At 43.6% G+C, this 15,893-nt stretch overlaps 1 protein-coding gene across 1 annotated transcript in view; it reads right to left on the bottom strand.

The window, feature by feature from the left end:
• Nucleotides 1–328, bottom strand: part of cdkn2aip (CDKN2A interacting protein) — an 8,532-nt gene extending 8,204 nt beyond the window's left edge. Inside the window, exon 1 of the mRNA XM_060843195.1 lies at nt 69–328. Within this exon, the coding sequence (XP_060699178.1) occupies nt 69–322 (254 nt within the window). The 5' untranslated portion in view covers nt 323–328. The remainder of the gene's footprint in view (nt 1–68) is intronic.
• Nucleotides 329–15,893: the final 15,565 nt, after the last annotated feature.

Raw genomic sequence — 15,893 nt, 5'->3', positions numbered from 1 at the left:
CCCCCCCCCCCCTCTCTCCGCCCCCCTCCCCCCTCCCTCTCCGCCCCCTCCCCCTCTCCCTCTCTCACCGACATCCCATGAAGACGTGGTTGGCCCAGACCATGGACAGAGCCAGCAGTTGGTCTGTGCCGAGCCCCGGCTCCGGCTCCTTCCCGCTCGCCTTCTGCTCCGGCTTCAGGTTGTGCAGAATGAATTCACGGCGGGCCCTCCAGTGATTCTCGGGCTCATGATGCCCCTTCACCGTCTCCACCCAGTCCGCCAGCCGCCGATTCTGCTGCAGGAACTCGGACACCAGGTCAGCGCTTCCCCTCACCGCCGCCATGACACCTGCGCCGGGGGAGAGAGAGAGAGCGGGCTCCACCTGACGGAGCTGTGAGGAACTGCAGGGAGAGGGCTCCATCTGACGGAGCTGTGGGGAACTGCAGGGAGAGGGCTCCACCTGACGGAGCTGTGAGGAACTGCAGGGAGAGGGCTCCACCTGACGGAGCTGTGAGGAACTGCAGGGAGAGGGCTCCACCTGACGGAGCTGTGAGGAACTGCAGGGAGAGGGCTCCACCTGACGGAGCTGTGAGGAACTGCAGGGAGAGGGCTCCACCTGACGGAGCTGTGAGGAACTGCAGGGAGAGGGCTCCACCTGACGGAGCTGTGAGGAACTGCAGGGAGAGGGCTCCACCTGACGGAGCTGTGTGGAACTGCAGGGAGAGGGCTCCACCTGACGGAGCTGTGAGGAACTGCAGGGAGAGGGCTCCACCTGACGGAGCTGTGAGGCTCTGCAGGGAGAGGGCTCCACCTGACGGAGCTGTGAGGAACTGCAGGGAGAGGGCTCCATCTGACGGAGCTGTGGGGAACTGCAGGGAGAGGGCTCCACCTGACGGAGCTGTGTGGAACTGCAGGGAGAGGGCTCCACCTGACGGAGCTGTGGGGAACTGCAGGGAGAGGGCTCCACCTGACGGAGCTGTGTGGAACTGCAGGGAGAGGGCTCCACCTGACGGAGCTGTGTGGAACTGCAGAGAGAGGGCTCCACCTGACGGAGCTGTGTGGAACTGCAGGGAGAGGGCTCCACCTGACGGAGCTGTGAGGAACTGCAGGGAGAGGGCTCCACCTGACGGAGCTGTGTGGAACTGCAGGGAGAGGGCTCCACCTGACGGAGCTGTGGGGAACTGCAGGGAGAGGGCTCCACCTGACGGAGCTGTGTGGAACTGCAGGGAGAGGGCTCCACCTGACGGAGCTGTGTGGAACTGCAGGGAGAGGGCTCCACCTGACGGAGCTGTGAGGAACTGCAGGGAGAGGGCTCCACCTGACGGAGCTGTGTGGAACTGCAGGGTGAGGGCTCCATCTGACGGAGCTGTGTGGAACTGCAGGGAGAGGGCGCCACCTGACGGAGCTGTGGGGAACTGCAGGGAGAGGGCTCCACCTGACGGAGCTGTGTGGAACTGCAGGGAGAGGGCTCCACCTGACGGAGCTGTGAGGAACTGCAGGGAGAGGGCTCCACCTGACGGAGCAGTGGGGAACTGCAGGGAGAGGGCTCCACCTGACGGAGCTGTGGGGAACTGCAGGGAGAGGGCTCCACCTGACGGAGCTGAGGGGAACTGCGGGGAGAGGCCCCCTGACGGAGCTGAGTGTGCTCCCCCTCGTCTGGCGGAGCTGTGGAGAACTGCAGAGAGAGGTCCCCTGGCAGAGCTCAGTTGGGGGGGGGGGGAATGTCAGGTCACGAATATTCATAATCCTGAAATAGACTTTTAGCAGCTGATCACCATCCACAATCCTACCTCCCATGGGGATATTTGAGTGGTTGGATGATGTGGAGGTGTTGGATAATAACCCATTCCTTGAGGAGGGAGCTGGGATATTTACCGGGTTTTATTCCATTTTATTGAGAACATGAGGAACAAGAGAAGACCCCCCGCTCCTTCCCCATACCCCACAACCTGGGTCTTGTGTGCCGTCTTAAAGGTTCTTGGTGCATCTCCAATTTGACTGCACCTGGAGGGTCACACCAACTGAGTGAAAGTGCCTGTTTGGTCTCCCAGAAAGCTGCTGATGTTCCAATGCAAAAGTTGACCTCGACCAAGTGTTGCAGACTGGTACATTCCGAGGTTCAGCACTACGCGCTGAGGATGTACTAAAGCTCAGGGCAGCTGTCGCCAAGGTGCAATTGTCTAAGATCTTTATGCAAAAATATAATGAAGAGACCGTGATATAGCAGACCGTGGCTAGGGTTTCTGGACATGTTTTGTCTGCTTGTTGGATTGGAGGAATTAGAGGAACAAATTAGGGAAAACTTTCAAGGCCATCAAGAATACCCTTACTGGCATAAAATTTGCTAAAGAGGAAGAAAACAACAACAAATTGCCATTCCTAGATGTTGCAGTAGAGCAAACAGCCAATGGGAACTTCAAACCAGCATCTACAGGAAAACAACACATAAAGACCAAATACTGGACTACAGAAGCAAGCATCCCAACATTCACAAATGGAGCTGCATTAGAACATTATTTCACAAGGAACCACACACTGCAGCACAGACAAACTACGCACAACAGAGGAAAATCACCTATACATTGTATTCAAAAGGGACGGGTACTAATTAACACAGTCCACCGATTTCTCAAGGACAAACCCCAACGAGCAGACATAACACGTCCAGAAACCTTAGGCACTCTCCCCTACATCAAAGACATCTCTGAAATGACTATCAGACTACTCAGATTCCTTGGCATCATGGTAGCCCACAAACCCACCATCACACTAAAACAGCAGCTAATGAACTTGAAAGACCCTATACAGATAACAAGCAAAACTAATGTCATTTACAAAATACTGTGCAAGGACTGTAACAAATACTACATTGGACAAACAGGCAGAAAACTAGCCACCAGGATATATGATCATCAACTAGCCACAAAAAGACATGACCCACTCTCACTAGTATCCTTACATACAGATGAGGAAAGACAGCACTTCGACTGGGACAAAACATCCATCTTAGGACAAGCCAAAGACATGGACAAGAATTCCTAGAAGAACTAGTTTCAACAAACACATTGACTTGGATCCCATTTACCATCCCCTGAGAAAAAAGAACAGGAAATAGCATCAAAACAGGAAATGACATCACCAAATCCAAGGAAACTTAAACACAGAAACAGAAAGTGGGCCATGTCATCAATGCTTCATCCAGAGGCTCACTCATAATGTTACTTAGTATGGTGATGAAACGTTTGGAAATGAACCTACATCATACCCTCATAGCCTTAATGGAAATGCAAATAGTTTCCTTTTGTGATTAGAAAATGCATTTTATTGCAACTGGATTGAAGCAGTAGTGAGGAATGTCAAAATTTCACTGTATCTTCTGTAAAGGACTTTTTGAACTTGTATTTAAATTCTATAAGTATACTTATAGAATTTTAAAAAAACTCTACCTCAGCCACCATTCACTTCTGCAAAGTAATTTTTATTAAAGTGTAAATATATTTTACTTCCACATGTCGACACCATCCTACTTCTCACCCACAGCTAAACCAGTCCGAGCCAACTGTTGATTTTCCTTTTCAGAGACTCCAGCAAGTTAGGCAAACATGATTTTCTCTTAATAAATCCATGCTGGCTCTTCTGAATCAATCCAAATTATCCTGCATGGCTACTTTTGTTTTCAGAATAATTGCTTCCAGAAATTAAGCAGACTGGTCTACGATTGCTGAGCCAATCTTTACAATGTTTAATAAACATGGGTACAATGTTTGCAATTCTTCACTCTTACAGTACCACCTACTAATTCAGGGAAGATAATTGGCAGTGTCTCTGCAACTTGCACTCTTCTCCATGGACTTCATCAATTTGGATGCACCTCATCCAGTCCTGGTGCCTGATCAATTTTAATAACAGACTGTTTATTCAAAATCCCCTCCTTATCAATTTTAAATCCTTATAGTGATGAATTCTAGCAGACACATAGGAGGTTTTGTGGGAACAAGAGAGACTCACGATGGGTGTGTTGCCTCCCAGGTGCCAGGTTTTGTGATGTACCTTACTGTGTTTTCGGAATCCTTTAGTTGGAGGGGGAGCAGCCCCAAGTTGTGGTCCATATAGGTACCAATGACATAGGTAGGAAGAAAGGTGGGAGTCCAAGGCAGAAATTCAGGGAGCTAGGGTAGAAGCTTAGAGATGGAACAATCACAGTTGTTATCTCTGGTCTGTTCCTGTGCCACGTGCTAGTGAAGCAAGGAACAGGAAGAGAGCAGAGCAGAACATGTGCATGCAGGGATGGTGCAGGAGGGAGGGTTTTGGATGCTTGGATAATTGGAGATCTTTCTGGGGAAGGTGGGACCTCTACACCTGAACCAGAGGAGTACCAATATCCTGGGGGGAAAAATTTGCTCATGTTCTTCGGGGGGGCAGGCGGGGGGGATTAAACTAATACTGAAGGGGGTGAGAACCCAAATTGCAGTGTGCAGGCGGTTGAGGGTAGTGAGATCAGTGATAGGTTTACAAGGTTGTGTGAGGGCACCGGCAATCAGGATGTTGGTTTGAAAGGTGTGTACTTCAATGCCAGGAGCATCCGGAATAAGGTGGGTGAACTTGCAGAATGGGTTGGTACCTGGGATTTTATCGTTGTGGCCATTTCAGAGATATGGCTAAAGAAGGAATAGGAATGTTGCAGGTTCCGGGATTTAGATGTTTCAGTGAGAACAGAGAAGATGGTAGAAGGCGGTGGATGTGGTGGCATTGTTAATCAAGGGTAGTTTTACAGCAGCTGAGATAACATTTGAGGACCCATCCACTGAGTTAGTTTGGGCTGAGGTTAGAAACGAGAAAGGAGAGGTCACCCTGTTGGGAGTTTTCTATCAGCCTCTGAATTGTTCCAGGGATGTAGAGGTAAGGATAGCAAAGATGATTCTCAATAGGAGCGAGAGTAACAGGGTAGTTGTTATGGGGGACTTTAACTTCCCAAATATTGACTGGGAATTCTATAGTTCAAGTAGTTTAGATGGGTCAGCTTTTGTTCAATGTGTACAGGAGAGCTTTCTGACACAGTATGTAGACAGACCAACAAGGGGTGATGCCATATTGGATTTGGTACTGGGGAATGAACCCAGTTAGGTGTTAGATTTGGAGGTAGGTGAGCACTTTGGTGATAGTGACCATAATTTGGTTGTGTTTACAATATCAATGGGCTGGGATAGGTATGTACTGCAGGGAAAGAGGTATAACTGAGGGAAAAGCAATTAAGATGCGATTAGGCAAGATTTAAGAAAGGATGGGGAAGGAAACTGCAGGGGATGGACACACTTGAAATGTGGAGCTTATTCAAGGAACAGCTACTGCAGATCCTTGATAAATATATACCTATCAGGCAGGGAGGTAGTTGTCAAGAGAGGGAGCAATGGCTTACTAAAGAAGTTGAAGCTGTTTTCAAGAGGAAGAGGAAGGCTTATGTGAGGATGAGGTGTGAAGGCTCAGTTAGGGGGCTTGAGAGTTATGAAGTTATCCAGAAAAGATTTAAAGAGAGCGCTAAGAAGAGCCAGGAGGGGACATGAGAAGTTGTTGGCGGATAGGATCAAGGAAAACCATAAGGCCTTCTATTGGTATATCAGGAATAAAAGAATGAGTAAGATTAGGCCAATCAAAGATAGTAGTGGAAAGTTACGTGTGGAATCTAAGGACAAAGGAGAAGTCTTTAATGAATACTTGTCGACAGTATTCACATTGGAAAAGGGCAACATGAGTGAGAATACAGAGATATAGGCTACTAGATTAGATGGGATTGCAGTTGACAAAGAGGAGGTTTTAGCACTTTTGGAAGATCTGAAAATAGGTAAGACCCCTGGGCTGGGTGGAATTTATCCTTGGATTCTCTTGGAATCTCAAATATACCGTTATGAAATCTTGGGTTTCATGAAAATAGCTCAAAATCTTCAATTATATCTGACATCTAAGAAGGAACACAAAAACTTCAGATTGCCCGCCTCAAAGACATGAGAGGCACAGTTTTTCACACAGAGGGTGGTTTGCATGTGGAATTAACTTCCTGAGGAAGTGGTGGATGTGGGTACAATTACAACACTTAAAAGACACTCTGCTTGCTCAGTAATGTGGCTTCTCATAACACTGGTCTTAGCACAGTCCAGCTATCAACCATTCAACCAGTTCATCACCTCTTATTTGCTCGTTGTGGTGCCAGTGATCATGAATTGGAATGAACTTCCACCACACCAGCCTTTGAGCCATGCATTAATTTCCCTAATCTTATTTTTTCTATGCTAATTTGCATGTGGCATAGGAGATAATCAATTATTGACTTCAGGTCCTGCTTCTTAATTTGATGCCTATCTCCTCATACTGACCATGTCTTTCATTTTTGGATGTAGGCTTGCTCGCTGAGCTGGAAGGTTCATTTCCAGATGTTTCGTCACCCTACTAGGTAACATCTTCAGTGGGCCTCAGGCGAAGCACTGCTGATAAGCCCTGTTTTCTATTTAAATGTTTGGGTTGGTAATATCATTTTGTGTGGTGATGTCATTTCCTGTGGTGAAATCACTTCCTGTTCTTTTTCTCAGGGGGTTGTAGATGGGGTCTAACTTGATGTGCTTGTTGATAGAGTTCCTGTTGGAATGCCATACTTCTAGGAATTCTCGTGCGTATCTTTGTTTGGTTTGTCCTAGGATGGATCTGTTGTTCCAGTCAAAGTGGTGTCCTTCCTCATCCATATGTGAGGATACTAGTGAGAGAAGGTCATGTCTTTTTGTGCCTAGTTGGTGTTCATGTATCCTGGTGGCTAGTTTTCCGCGTGTTTGTCCAATGTAGTGATTGTTACAGTCCTTGCACAGTATTTTGTAAATGACATTAGTTTTGCTGTGTCTATAAAGGGTCTTTCAAGGAGGTGGACAAAAGGTAGATAACTACAGGCATATTAGCTTAACTTCTGTAAAGGGGAAATTGTTTGAATCTATAATCAAAGAAGAAATAGATATTTGGATAGAAATTGTCCCATCAGGCAGACTCAGCTTGGGTTCATGAGGGACAGATTGTGCTTAACTAATTTACTAGAATTCTTTGAGGATATTACAAGTGCGGTGGAAAATAGGGAACCAGTGAATGTGGTGTACCTGGATTACCTGAAGCATTCAACAAGGTGCTGCTGCATAAGATAAAGGCATACAGCATTATGGGTAGGGTATTAGCATGGGTAGAGGACTGGTCAACAAACAGAATGAGGGGAAATCTTACAGAAATATATAAAATTGTGAAGGGAATAGATAAGATAGAAAATAGAAAGCAAAGATTGGAGATAAATGGGTATTTTTCTGGTTGGTGATCTGTGGCTAGTGGTGTGCCTCAGGGATCAGTGTTGAGACCACAACTGTTTACAATTTATAGAGATGATTTGGAGTTGGAACCAAGTGTAGTGTTTCAAAGTTCACAGATGATACTAAGATGAATGATAGAGCAAAGTGTGCAGAGGATACAAAGTCTGATGAGGGAAATAGGTTAAGCGAGTGGGCAAGGGTCTGGCAGATGGGGTACAATGTTGATAAATGTGAGGTCATCCATTTTGGTAGGAATAAGAGGAAATAGGCTGTTACTTAAATGATGAAAAATTGCAGCATGCTTACTGTGCAGAGGGACCTGGGTGTCCTTGTGCATGAATCACAAAACTTGGTTTGCAGGTGCAGCAGGTAACTAAGAAGGCAAATGGAATATTGTCCTTCACTGCTGGATGAATGGAGTTTAAAAACAGGGAGATTATGCTGCATCTGTATTAGGTGCTGGTGAGGCCACACCTGGAGTACTGTGTACAATTTTGATCTCCTTACTTGAGAAAGATGTGCTGACACTGGACGGGGTGTGGAGGAGGTTCACTAAGTTGATTCCTGAATTGAGAGTGTTCGTTTATGACGAGAGATTGAGTAGACTGGGATTGTACTCTTTGGTGTTGAAAAGAATAAGGAGGAATTTTAGAGAAACGTGTAAAATTATGACAGGAATAGATAAGATAGAAGCAGGGAGGTTGTTTCCACTGGCAGATGAAACTAAAACTAGGGGGAAGAGGGGGATGTCTCAAAATAAGAGGAAGCAGATTCAGGACTGAGTGGAGGAGGAACTTCTTCACTCAAAAGATTGTGAATCTGTGGAATTCCTTGCTCAGTGAAGCAGTTGAGGCCATCTTGTTAAATGCTTTTAAGGAAGATATAGATTTTAGAACAGTAAAGGAATTAAGGGTTATGGTGAGCAGGTGGGTAAGTGAAGTTGAGTCCATGAAAAGATCGAGTAAAAAATGAGGTCTGCAGATGCTGGAGAAAAGATCAGCCTTGATCTTACTGAATGGCGGAGCAGGCTGGAAGGGCCAGATAGCCTAACTCCTGCTCCTAGTTCTTTTATCCTTATTAACCAAATCAGAAAGCCCTCATTCCAAAGAGACGTGATCACCTCTTGAAAAAAAGTGTCCGGGTAACGTGTCGCCTCCTTGATGGGTCTGCAACTGTGAGCCAAAGCTCTGACAGCTCCAGCCTAGTTAGATTCACTCCATTGGAAATGAACATTCTCTGGCTTTACAGTGACCTACAACAATCCTTGCTCCTGAACAGACCAAACCTGAATGTTGTCCAGGACTTTCTGCATTGGCTGGGGGCTTGCTTCAATATTTGAACAGTCGCAAATGGTGCAATCATCAGTGAACATTCCAAGTGCTGACCTTAGGTGGATTGGCTAAATTGGAAGGTCATTATTGAAGCAGCTGAAGATAGTTGGGCCAAGGACTCTACCCTGAGGAACTCCTGCTGACATGACTCAACTCCAACAAGCACAACTATCTTCCTATGTGCCTGACATAAGTCCAACCTGTGGTGAGTCGACACCTCTTGATATAACTTCAGCAGGGCTCTTTGAATTACGTTTCAAACCCCACACTTCCTCCCAAAACCCCTCTGACCTACTGTAGCTGAATTTTACCTAAAAAATTTTCTCTCCGTCCTCACAGAGTCCTCTGTGCAATGGGCTTGAACCTCTTGACCTACCTGCTAATCACTACCAAAAACTATCCCTAGCTTTACAATAACTGCCCTTCCTAGTTAACAAGGATAAAACTTGATGAAATAGAAATAGAGATACACTTCTGAGGATGGAGCTATTAGTAGAAGCATCTATATTCAGCAGTTATCAGAGAATCCCTACAGCCCAACTGAGTCTGCACTGACTCCCCACCCCTCCAATCGTAACAAGGATAGAACGCCCCAGTGCTCACCTTCCACCCTATCAACCTTTGCATAAACCACATCATCCGATGACATTTCCGCCACCTCCAAATGGACCCCACCACCAGGGAAATATTTCCCTCCCCACCTCTTTCCACCTTCTGCAAAGACCATTCCCTCCGTGACTACCTGGTCAGGTCCACACCTCCCAACAACCCACCCTCCCATCCTGGCACCTTCCCCTGCCACCGCAAGAATTGCAAAATCTGTGCCCACACCTCCACTCTCACCTCCATCCAAGGCCCCAAAGGAGCCTTCCACATCCATCAAAGTTTTACCTGCACATCCAATGTCATTTATTGTATCCGTTGCTCCCGATGCGGTCTCCTCTACATTTGGGAGACTGGACATCTCCTAGCACAGCGTTTTAGGGAACATCTCTGGGACACCCGCACCAATCAACCATACCGCTGTGTGGCCCAACATTTCAACTCCCCCTCCCACTCAGCCGAGGACATGGAGGTCCTGGGCCTCCTTCACCGCCACTCCCTCACCACCAGACACCTGGAGGAAGAACGCCTCATCTTCCGCCTCGGAACACTTCAACCCCAGGGCATCAATGTGGACTTCACCAGTTTCCTCATTTCCCCTTCCCCCACCTCACCCCAGTTCCAAACTTCCACCTCAGCACTGACTTGTTTTACCTGTCTTCCTTTCCACCTATCCATTCCACCCTGCTCTCTGACCTATCACTGTCATCCCCACCTCCATTCACCCATTGTACTCTTTGCTACCCTCCCCCATCCTCCTCTCTGACCTATCACCTCCATCCTCACCCCCATTCACCTATTGTACTCTATGCTACTTTCTCCCACCCCCACCCCCTCTCATTTATCTCTCCACCCTGCAGGCACTCTGCCTCTATTCCTGAAGGGCTTTTGCCCGAAACGTCAATTTTCCTGTTCCTCAGATGCTGCCTGAACTGTTGTGCTTTTCCAGCACCACTCTAATCCAGAATCCTCTTCAAGCAGTATCCCAACCAAACCCAGGCTTCTGCACATTTACCATGGTTGATCCACATAGCCTACATATCCCTGGACACTACAAACAATTCAGCCAATCCACCTAGCCTAACTTTCGGAAATCCAAACAGAGGGAGAACATGCACTCTCCACACAGTCACCCAAGGCTGGAATCAAACACAGGTCCCTGGTGCTGTGAGACAGCAGTGCTAACCACTGAACCATCACAACCACCTCTATCTTTGCCATTCTTGGCCTTGAAAGAGAGTGATTTGGCAACAAGTGATGAAATGAGAAGATGCTCCGATGCTCTTTAATAAGCAGAAGAGCTCACAGCGCAGAGATTTTCATCCCATCTGATTCATTGCAGCCATGGTGCTCTTTTTCAGCTGAAGACTACAGTCAATTAGCATTAGCTGGGTTTTGAACCTAATTTCCCATTACATCATCCACAGTATTTCAATAGAAGTTTGACTTAAAACAAAATTTAATTAAAATAAACTGATTTCAGAAAAGGTAAACCTGGTATAAAATATGTTTTTTCATCAAAAAAGACAAAACAATTCCTTCCTTCAAAAATTGCTTTTTCTTTAATTAATCACTGAAACATGTGGAAAAGTGCATTGACCACAATACTCAACGTGATGGTTTATTTGTACACTATGGGGAAACTAAAATTAGAATGAGAGCCATAATCTGACGGAAACATGTTCAGCTAGCTAGTTCAGTTCTGAGCATTTGAAAACGGATGCATTTGTTCTCTCAATTACAAAACTGTGATTGGAATTAAGACCCCAGAAATGTTCATCTTTTAATAAGACTATGTAGTTCAATTGTGACTGCATAACTCACATTTTTTTATATCCATTTTAATGGCATTCAATATGAAAGATAGAATAACCTTAACATCAACATTTTCTTCATTTTTATACAGAAAAAAATAGACAGAGAAAGACTCAACAAAGTCAATTGTTGTCATTAGCGCTGCATTGGTTATTATGATGGTTTACCACTGTGCACCTGTATTTAAATATTACATTAGTGTGTAGAATGCAGGAAATAAATTAACACTTCTACAGATGTATACAAAGATTAAGAGCTCTTTATAAAATTGTCATACCAAAAAATAGATACAAATGTCAAGAACAAATTTAAGTTCAATGATTTGCTTATTGAATATCTACCCAAGATAACAGCTGCCTCGTGTTTTATAATGGAAACAGCCTACTTCATAAGTTAAACCCTAACATCAAAATTTCTGATTATTTTTCAAAGTTAACAATTGAAGGCTACTGATAGGGCCTTTAACAAAAGAACCATTAGGTCCTGCAAAAAAAAAATTAACAGAGGAGACTATTAACTCCAGCCTGGGACTATTTACTTGCACAGAGAGTCAACCCAGTATTGCTTTGAAAAATACAAAGCACATTCTAAAACTGACAAGATTGTGACTACTAAGCTATTAAATTGCTCTCCTCTTCTCTGTGAATATATTTAGCTGATTCTACAAAAATAATTCTAAACATCAGAATATGCCAACTGCAGTCTTAATAAGAATAAAAAAAATGTCCAGAACTGAACCACAAAGAACAATACATAAATAAGACTGTAATAAATAAACAGGAGGCTTAAAAGCAAAATTCTAAGAATATCGCCGTAAATACTTCATTTTTTTACATATCAGACATACACATGCAAGCTGAAACATCATCCTTCATTTAGTCCTACATTAAATAGTCACAGAATTTCCAGCTTAATGTCAACCTTGTAAGATGTTAGTGGCACACCTTCTAGTAGTCAAATACGAGTGAAGAGAGCATCAAACAAGGATGATCTTGCAATAAAAGCAATGTTGACATGGGAGATGAGGGCAATAATATGTGAAAGAAGATAGCGCATATCCAAAGGAAAAGCATTTTATTAGTGGGCACTATCTTCTCAAAAATAAAAAGTATCCTGACACATGAGTGAACACCATGAGAGACACAAGTTTCCCTCACCACAACTTTTTAATTCATGTCTCCAGTTCTGTCCAGTTGGTACTTGCTAAGAGAAGTTAAATGTCCAGTTTTTTTTCAGTAAAGCCAAATTCAAGAGAAGAGATTGCTCATTTGGTATTAATTCATGGCTAAGTCTTTGTTTCTACCTGAAGTAACTGTTACATCAGATTAAACTTGAGAGAAAGAAAAATCCATGTGTAGTTTGGACTGCTGCAAACCAATGCTGAAGTACAAAAAAACATCAAAGGGCATGGCAGGGAGGAGTAGAGTGATATTCGACTAATTGGCTCTCAGTGAATAAAATTTGATAGGCTAAATGACCTACATCTGTGCTGTGACACTTTATGATTAAACGGTACACTCGACTAGTTAATAACTTTATGGAAAGAACACGATATTTAACAAGATATTTGCAAACAACCACCACCGCCTCCCCACAATCAACATTCAGGCACCTTTCGTTCTTGTATAGAAAGTTATAGCTTTGAGAGCTTTGTGAGTCTAAAGATGATTGCCTTTCAGTATATCTTTTGCTCCCCCAGACCCTGTCCATCCCAATAGGAGGGTAGAGGTTGACTACATGTGGCGATATTGCAAATATATTCAAAAAGAATGCACTTACAATTTCCTTGTAAGTAATGACTACAGCAATTCTCCCTACATTCAACATTCCATTTTTAGGGCATTTTGTAACCTTGTTTTCTTCAGCAAGGTAGAATAGTTATTTATATAACCTATAAAAAATGAATGATCATGGGATAAAGTACCATCTTTGTATTAAACTCGTATACTTAGTTTCTTGTGTTACAATGATAGAGTAGTTATTGTTGTAGACTATCATTCCCAAAGTCATGAGTTTTAAATTCCATTGTGACAAGTTTTGGATTTAATAATTGGGCTAACACCAGGAAAATGGATATGCATGCTGCCAGACTGTTGTTACAATCCAGTGTAATACCTCTCAGTGAGAGGGAGCTTGCTGTTCATTGCTGGTCTGGCCTTTGTGGGCCTCTGGACCACTCATAATGATTGACATTTATAGTCTAGCAAGACATGCAGTCGTACAAACAAGAGCTAATGAATAGGCCATAAAGACAGCCTTGTCAGTGTCTTCCACATCACATGTGCAATCCCTCTAAAAAGTTAGAATTCTTCACAGAAGCTGCCGCCCAACTGGATCCTTGGATATTTTTTATTCTACATGTGAATATTTTGCGGAGAATGACATTTGGTCACATTTTATTTTTATTTATTCCAAACAGACTTCAGGAAAATGGGGAGAGAGGGGTTAAAGTCTCATGAGAAATTGAAATATGTCAATATTTCATAGGGGACAGGCAAAAAGCAATAATGATCAACTCCAAAACATTGCTTTTCCAGAACCAGTACTACTCCCACATGGTCACTTAGCTCAGTTGACTGGTTGTGTGGAATGCCCCTAGGTTCAATTCCTGTACTTATAATTCAATTTCAGCTGAGTTTACTATGAGAGACCCTCCTTCTCCCATCAGCTGAGGTAAAACCACCCCAACTCTCTCTTCAATGAGAAAGTGGGATCATGGTGACTTTACCTTACTACTTTCACATGGACTGGTTAAAAAAAATCACGCTTAGCTGCTGACTATTAATAAATGCCTTAGTTACATGTGCTTTTAAAGTGGTCTATGCTAACCTTATGAGAGATGTAGTAATGTCTTGCATTACTACAGGGATAATAATATAGGGATAAAAATCTAATTCTAGTTTTTAATTCCTTTCTCACCACCTACCAATTTTCTTTGTTCCTTCCTGTAGCCATTAACTTGTACCAGGCTGCATCTTCACAGATAGCTGCCTAGGAGCTCTAATGAACTTGTCATATTGTCAGCCTGGACAGTGAGTGACGGCAGATCATTTATCTGTTTAGTGGCATAGTCATAATGTCACTAGTCTAATAATCTTAGCCAATGCTCTCAGGATATGAGGGCAAATCTTACCACAGTACTTGATAGAATTTGAATTCAATCTGGAATTGAGAACTGTGGCCAAGAAACTATATTAAAAATGAAAAAAACTGCAGACGCTGAAAATCAGAAACAATAACAGAAATTGCTGGAAAAGCTCAGCAGCATCCGTGGACAGAATTCAGAGTTAATGTTTCAGGTCCAGTGGCCCTTCTTTGGAACTTAGTTCTTAGGTTTTCGCTCCTTAAACTCAGGCTAAGAAGAACTCTGAGGAAGGGTTGTGGGACCCGAAACATTGACTATGTTCACAGATGCTGCTATATGTGCTGCGCTATTCCAGCAATTTCTGTTTGTATGTCATTGATTGTTGTATTAAGTCATTCAGTTCACTAATGAGCTTCAGGGAAAGAAACCTGCTCTCCTTACCTGGTCTAGTCTGCACAGCAGTGTACTGACTCCTAACTATCCTCTAAAGCAGCTTGACGAGCCATTCAGTTCAAGGTCAGATGGACAACAAAAAGTGACCTTGTCAGAAATGCCCACATCTGATGAAAGAATAAATTTGGAAAAAGAAAAAAAAAACGTTGTTGAAAGGGAATCCGAGTCCATTCATTCAAAAGCACACAATTACATTTTCCAATCAGTGGGAAGTCATAGGATAGAAACCAGAATCCCTACACTGAGGATAAGAATTGTCCCTGCAACAACAGGCTGAGGAGAGATTAACTCATTCAGCACAGGTAGGGAATCGAACCTGGGGTTTTCCGGTTCTGTGTACGCCAGTTTCAAAGACTCACTGAGTCAAGAAAGAATCTGCACATCTTAAAGGTTGGATATTCTTGTTGTGGATAGTCTGTGGTAACCACTCATAAATTGTTCAAAACATTTAAATCACACATTTTCAACTGGCACGTTACAGATGCTGCCAAACCACTAGTCCTCAAGACTCACAATTCCCTTCACAACATTAATCGGTGGAATTTTATGAACACGAGCTGATATTCCCCAGTCGGATGTACGTGATTCAAAATCTCAAAACTAAAAGCAGTACTCAAAGAGTGACGTGATTAAGTTTGCTTTTGTGGACGGAAAATGGGAGTGCAAACGCACACACTCACAAAGTTACAGAGGTACAACGTTTCTCTCCTCGGCTCCAGACTGGTTAATGGAAAATACTGTATTGTTCACACAGGAAGGCATACTAGGCTCACCAGTCACAATTTTATTCCATCTTGTGCACAGGTGAGGGAAGGAAGAGGAAGGAGTGATAGGGGAAGAGAAAAAAACTGAGGCATAGGTGGAAGATGAATACTGTGCAAGTTCTCATCTCAGAAAGCATTGTCACAAGAATCAAGAAGAACAACATATTAAAAAAAAACACCCCTTGTACAAAAATATCCCATGGCTCACAATCACAATCACAGTCTGATCTTATGCAAACATTCACAAAGAATAAAATTCATTCTGTTGAACAGGTGAGGTGTAGTTAGGGGCAAAGAACCTTTCTTTCAAAATGCGTTAATGTTCAACAGAATACATTTTTCTGATCTGCTACCATTTTTGTATTCCATCTTTACAAAATAAAGGCAAACCAAAAAAAATACATACAGACTGTACAAAATTAGCATGACTGCTTCAGAATTATACTGCTTTTGTTTTTCACTAACAAAAAAAACACTTTTTTTTTTACATACAGAGGTATTCAATTACAATTATATTACAAAGACATCATAT

The sequence above is a fragment of the Hemiscyllium ocellatum genome, chromosome 2, assembly GCF_020745735.1.
Source record: "Hemiscyllium ocellatum isolate sHemOce1 chromosome 2, sHemOce1.pat.X.cur, whole genome shotgun sequence".
Lineage (NCBI taxonomy): Eukaryota > Metazoa > Chordata > Chondrichthyes > Orectolobiformes > Hemiscylliidae > Hemiscyllium > Hemiscyllium ocellatum.
Note: the sequence above shows the minus strand (reverse complement) of the source record. Positions and strands in the feature narration are given on the sequence as shown.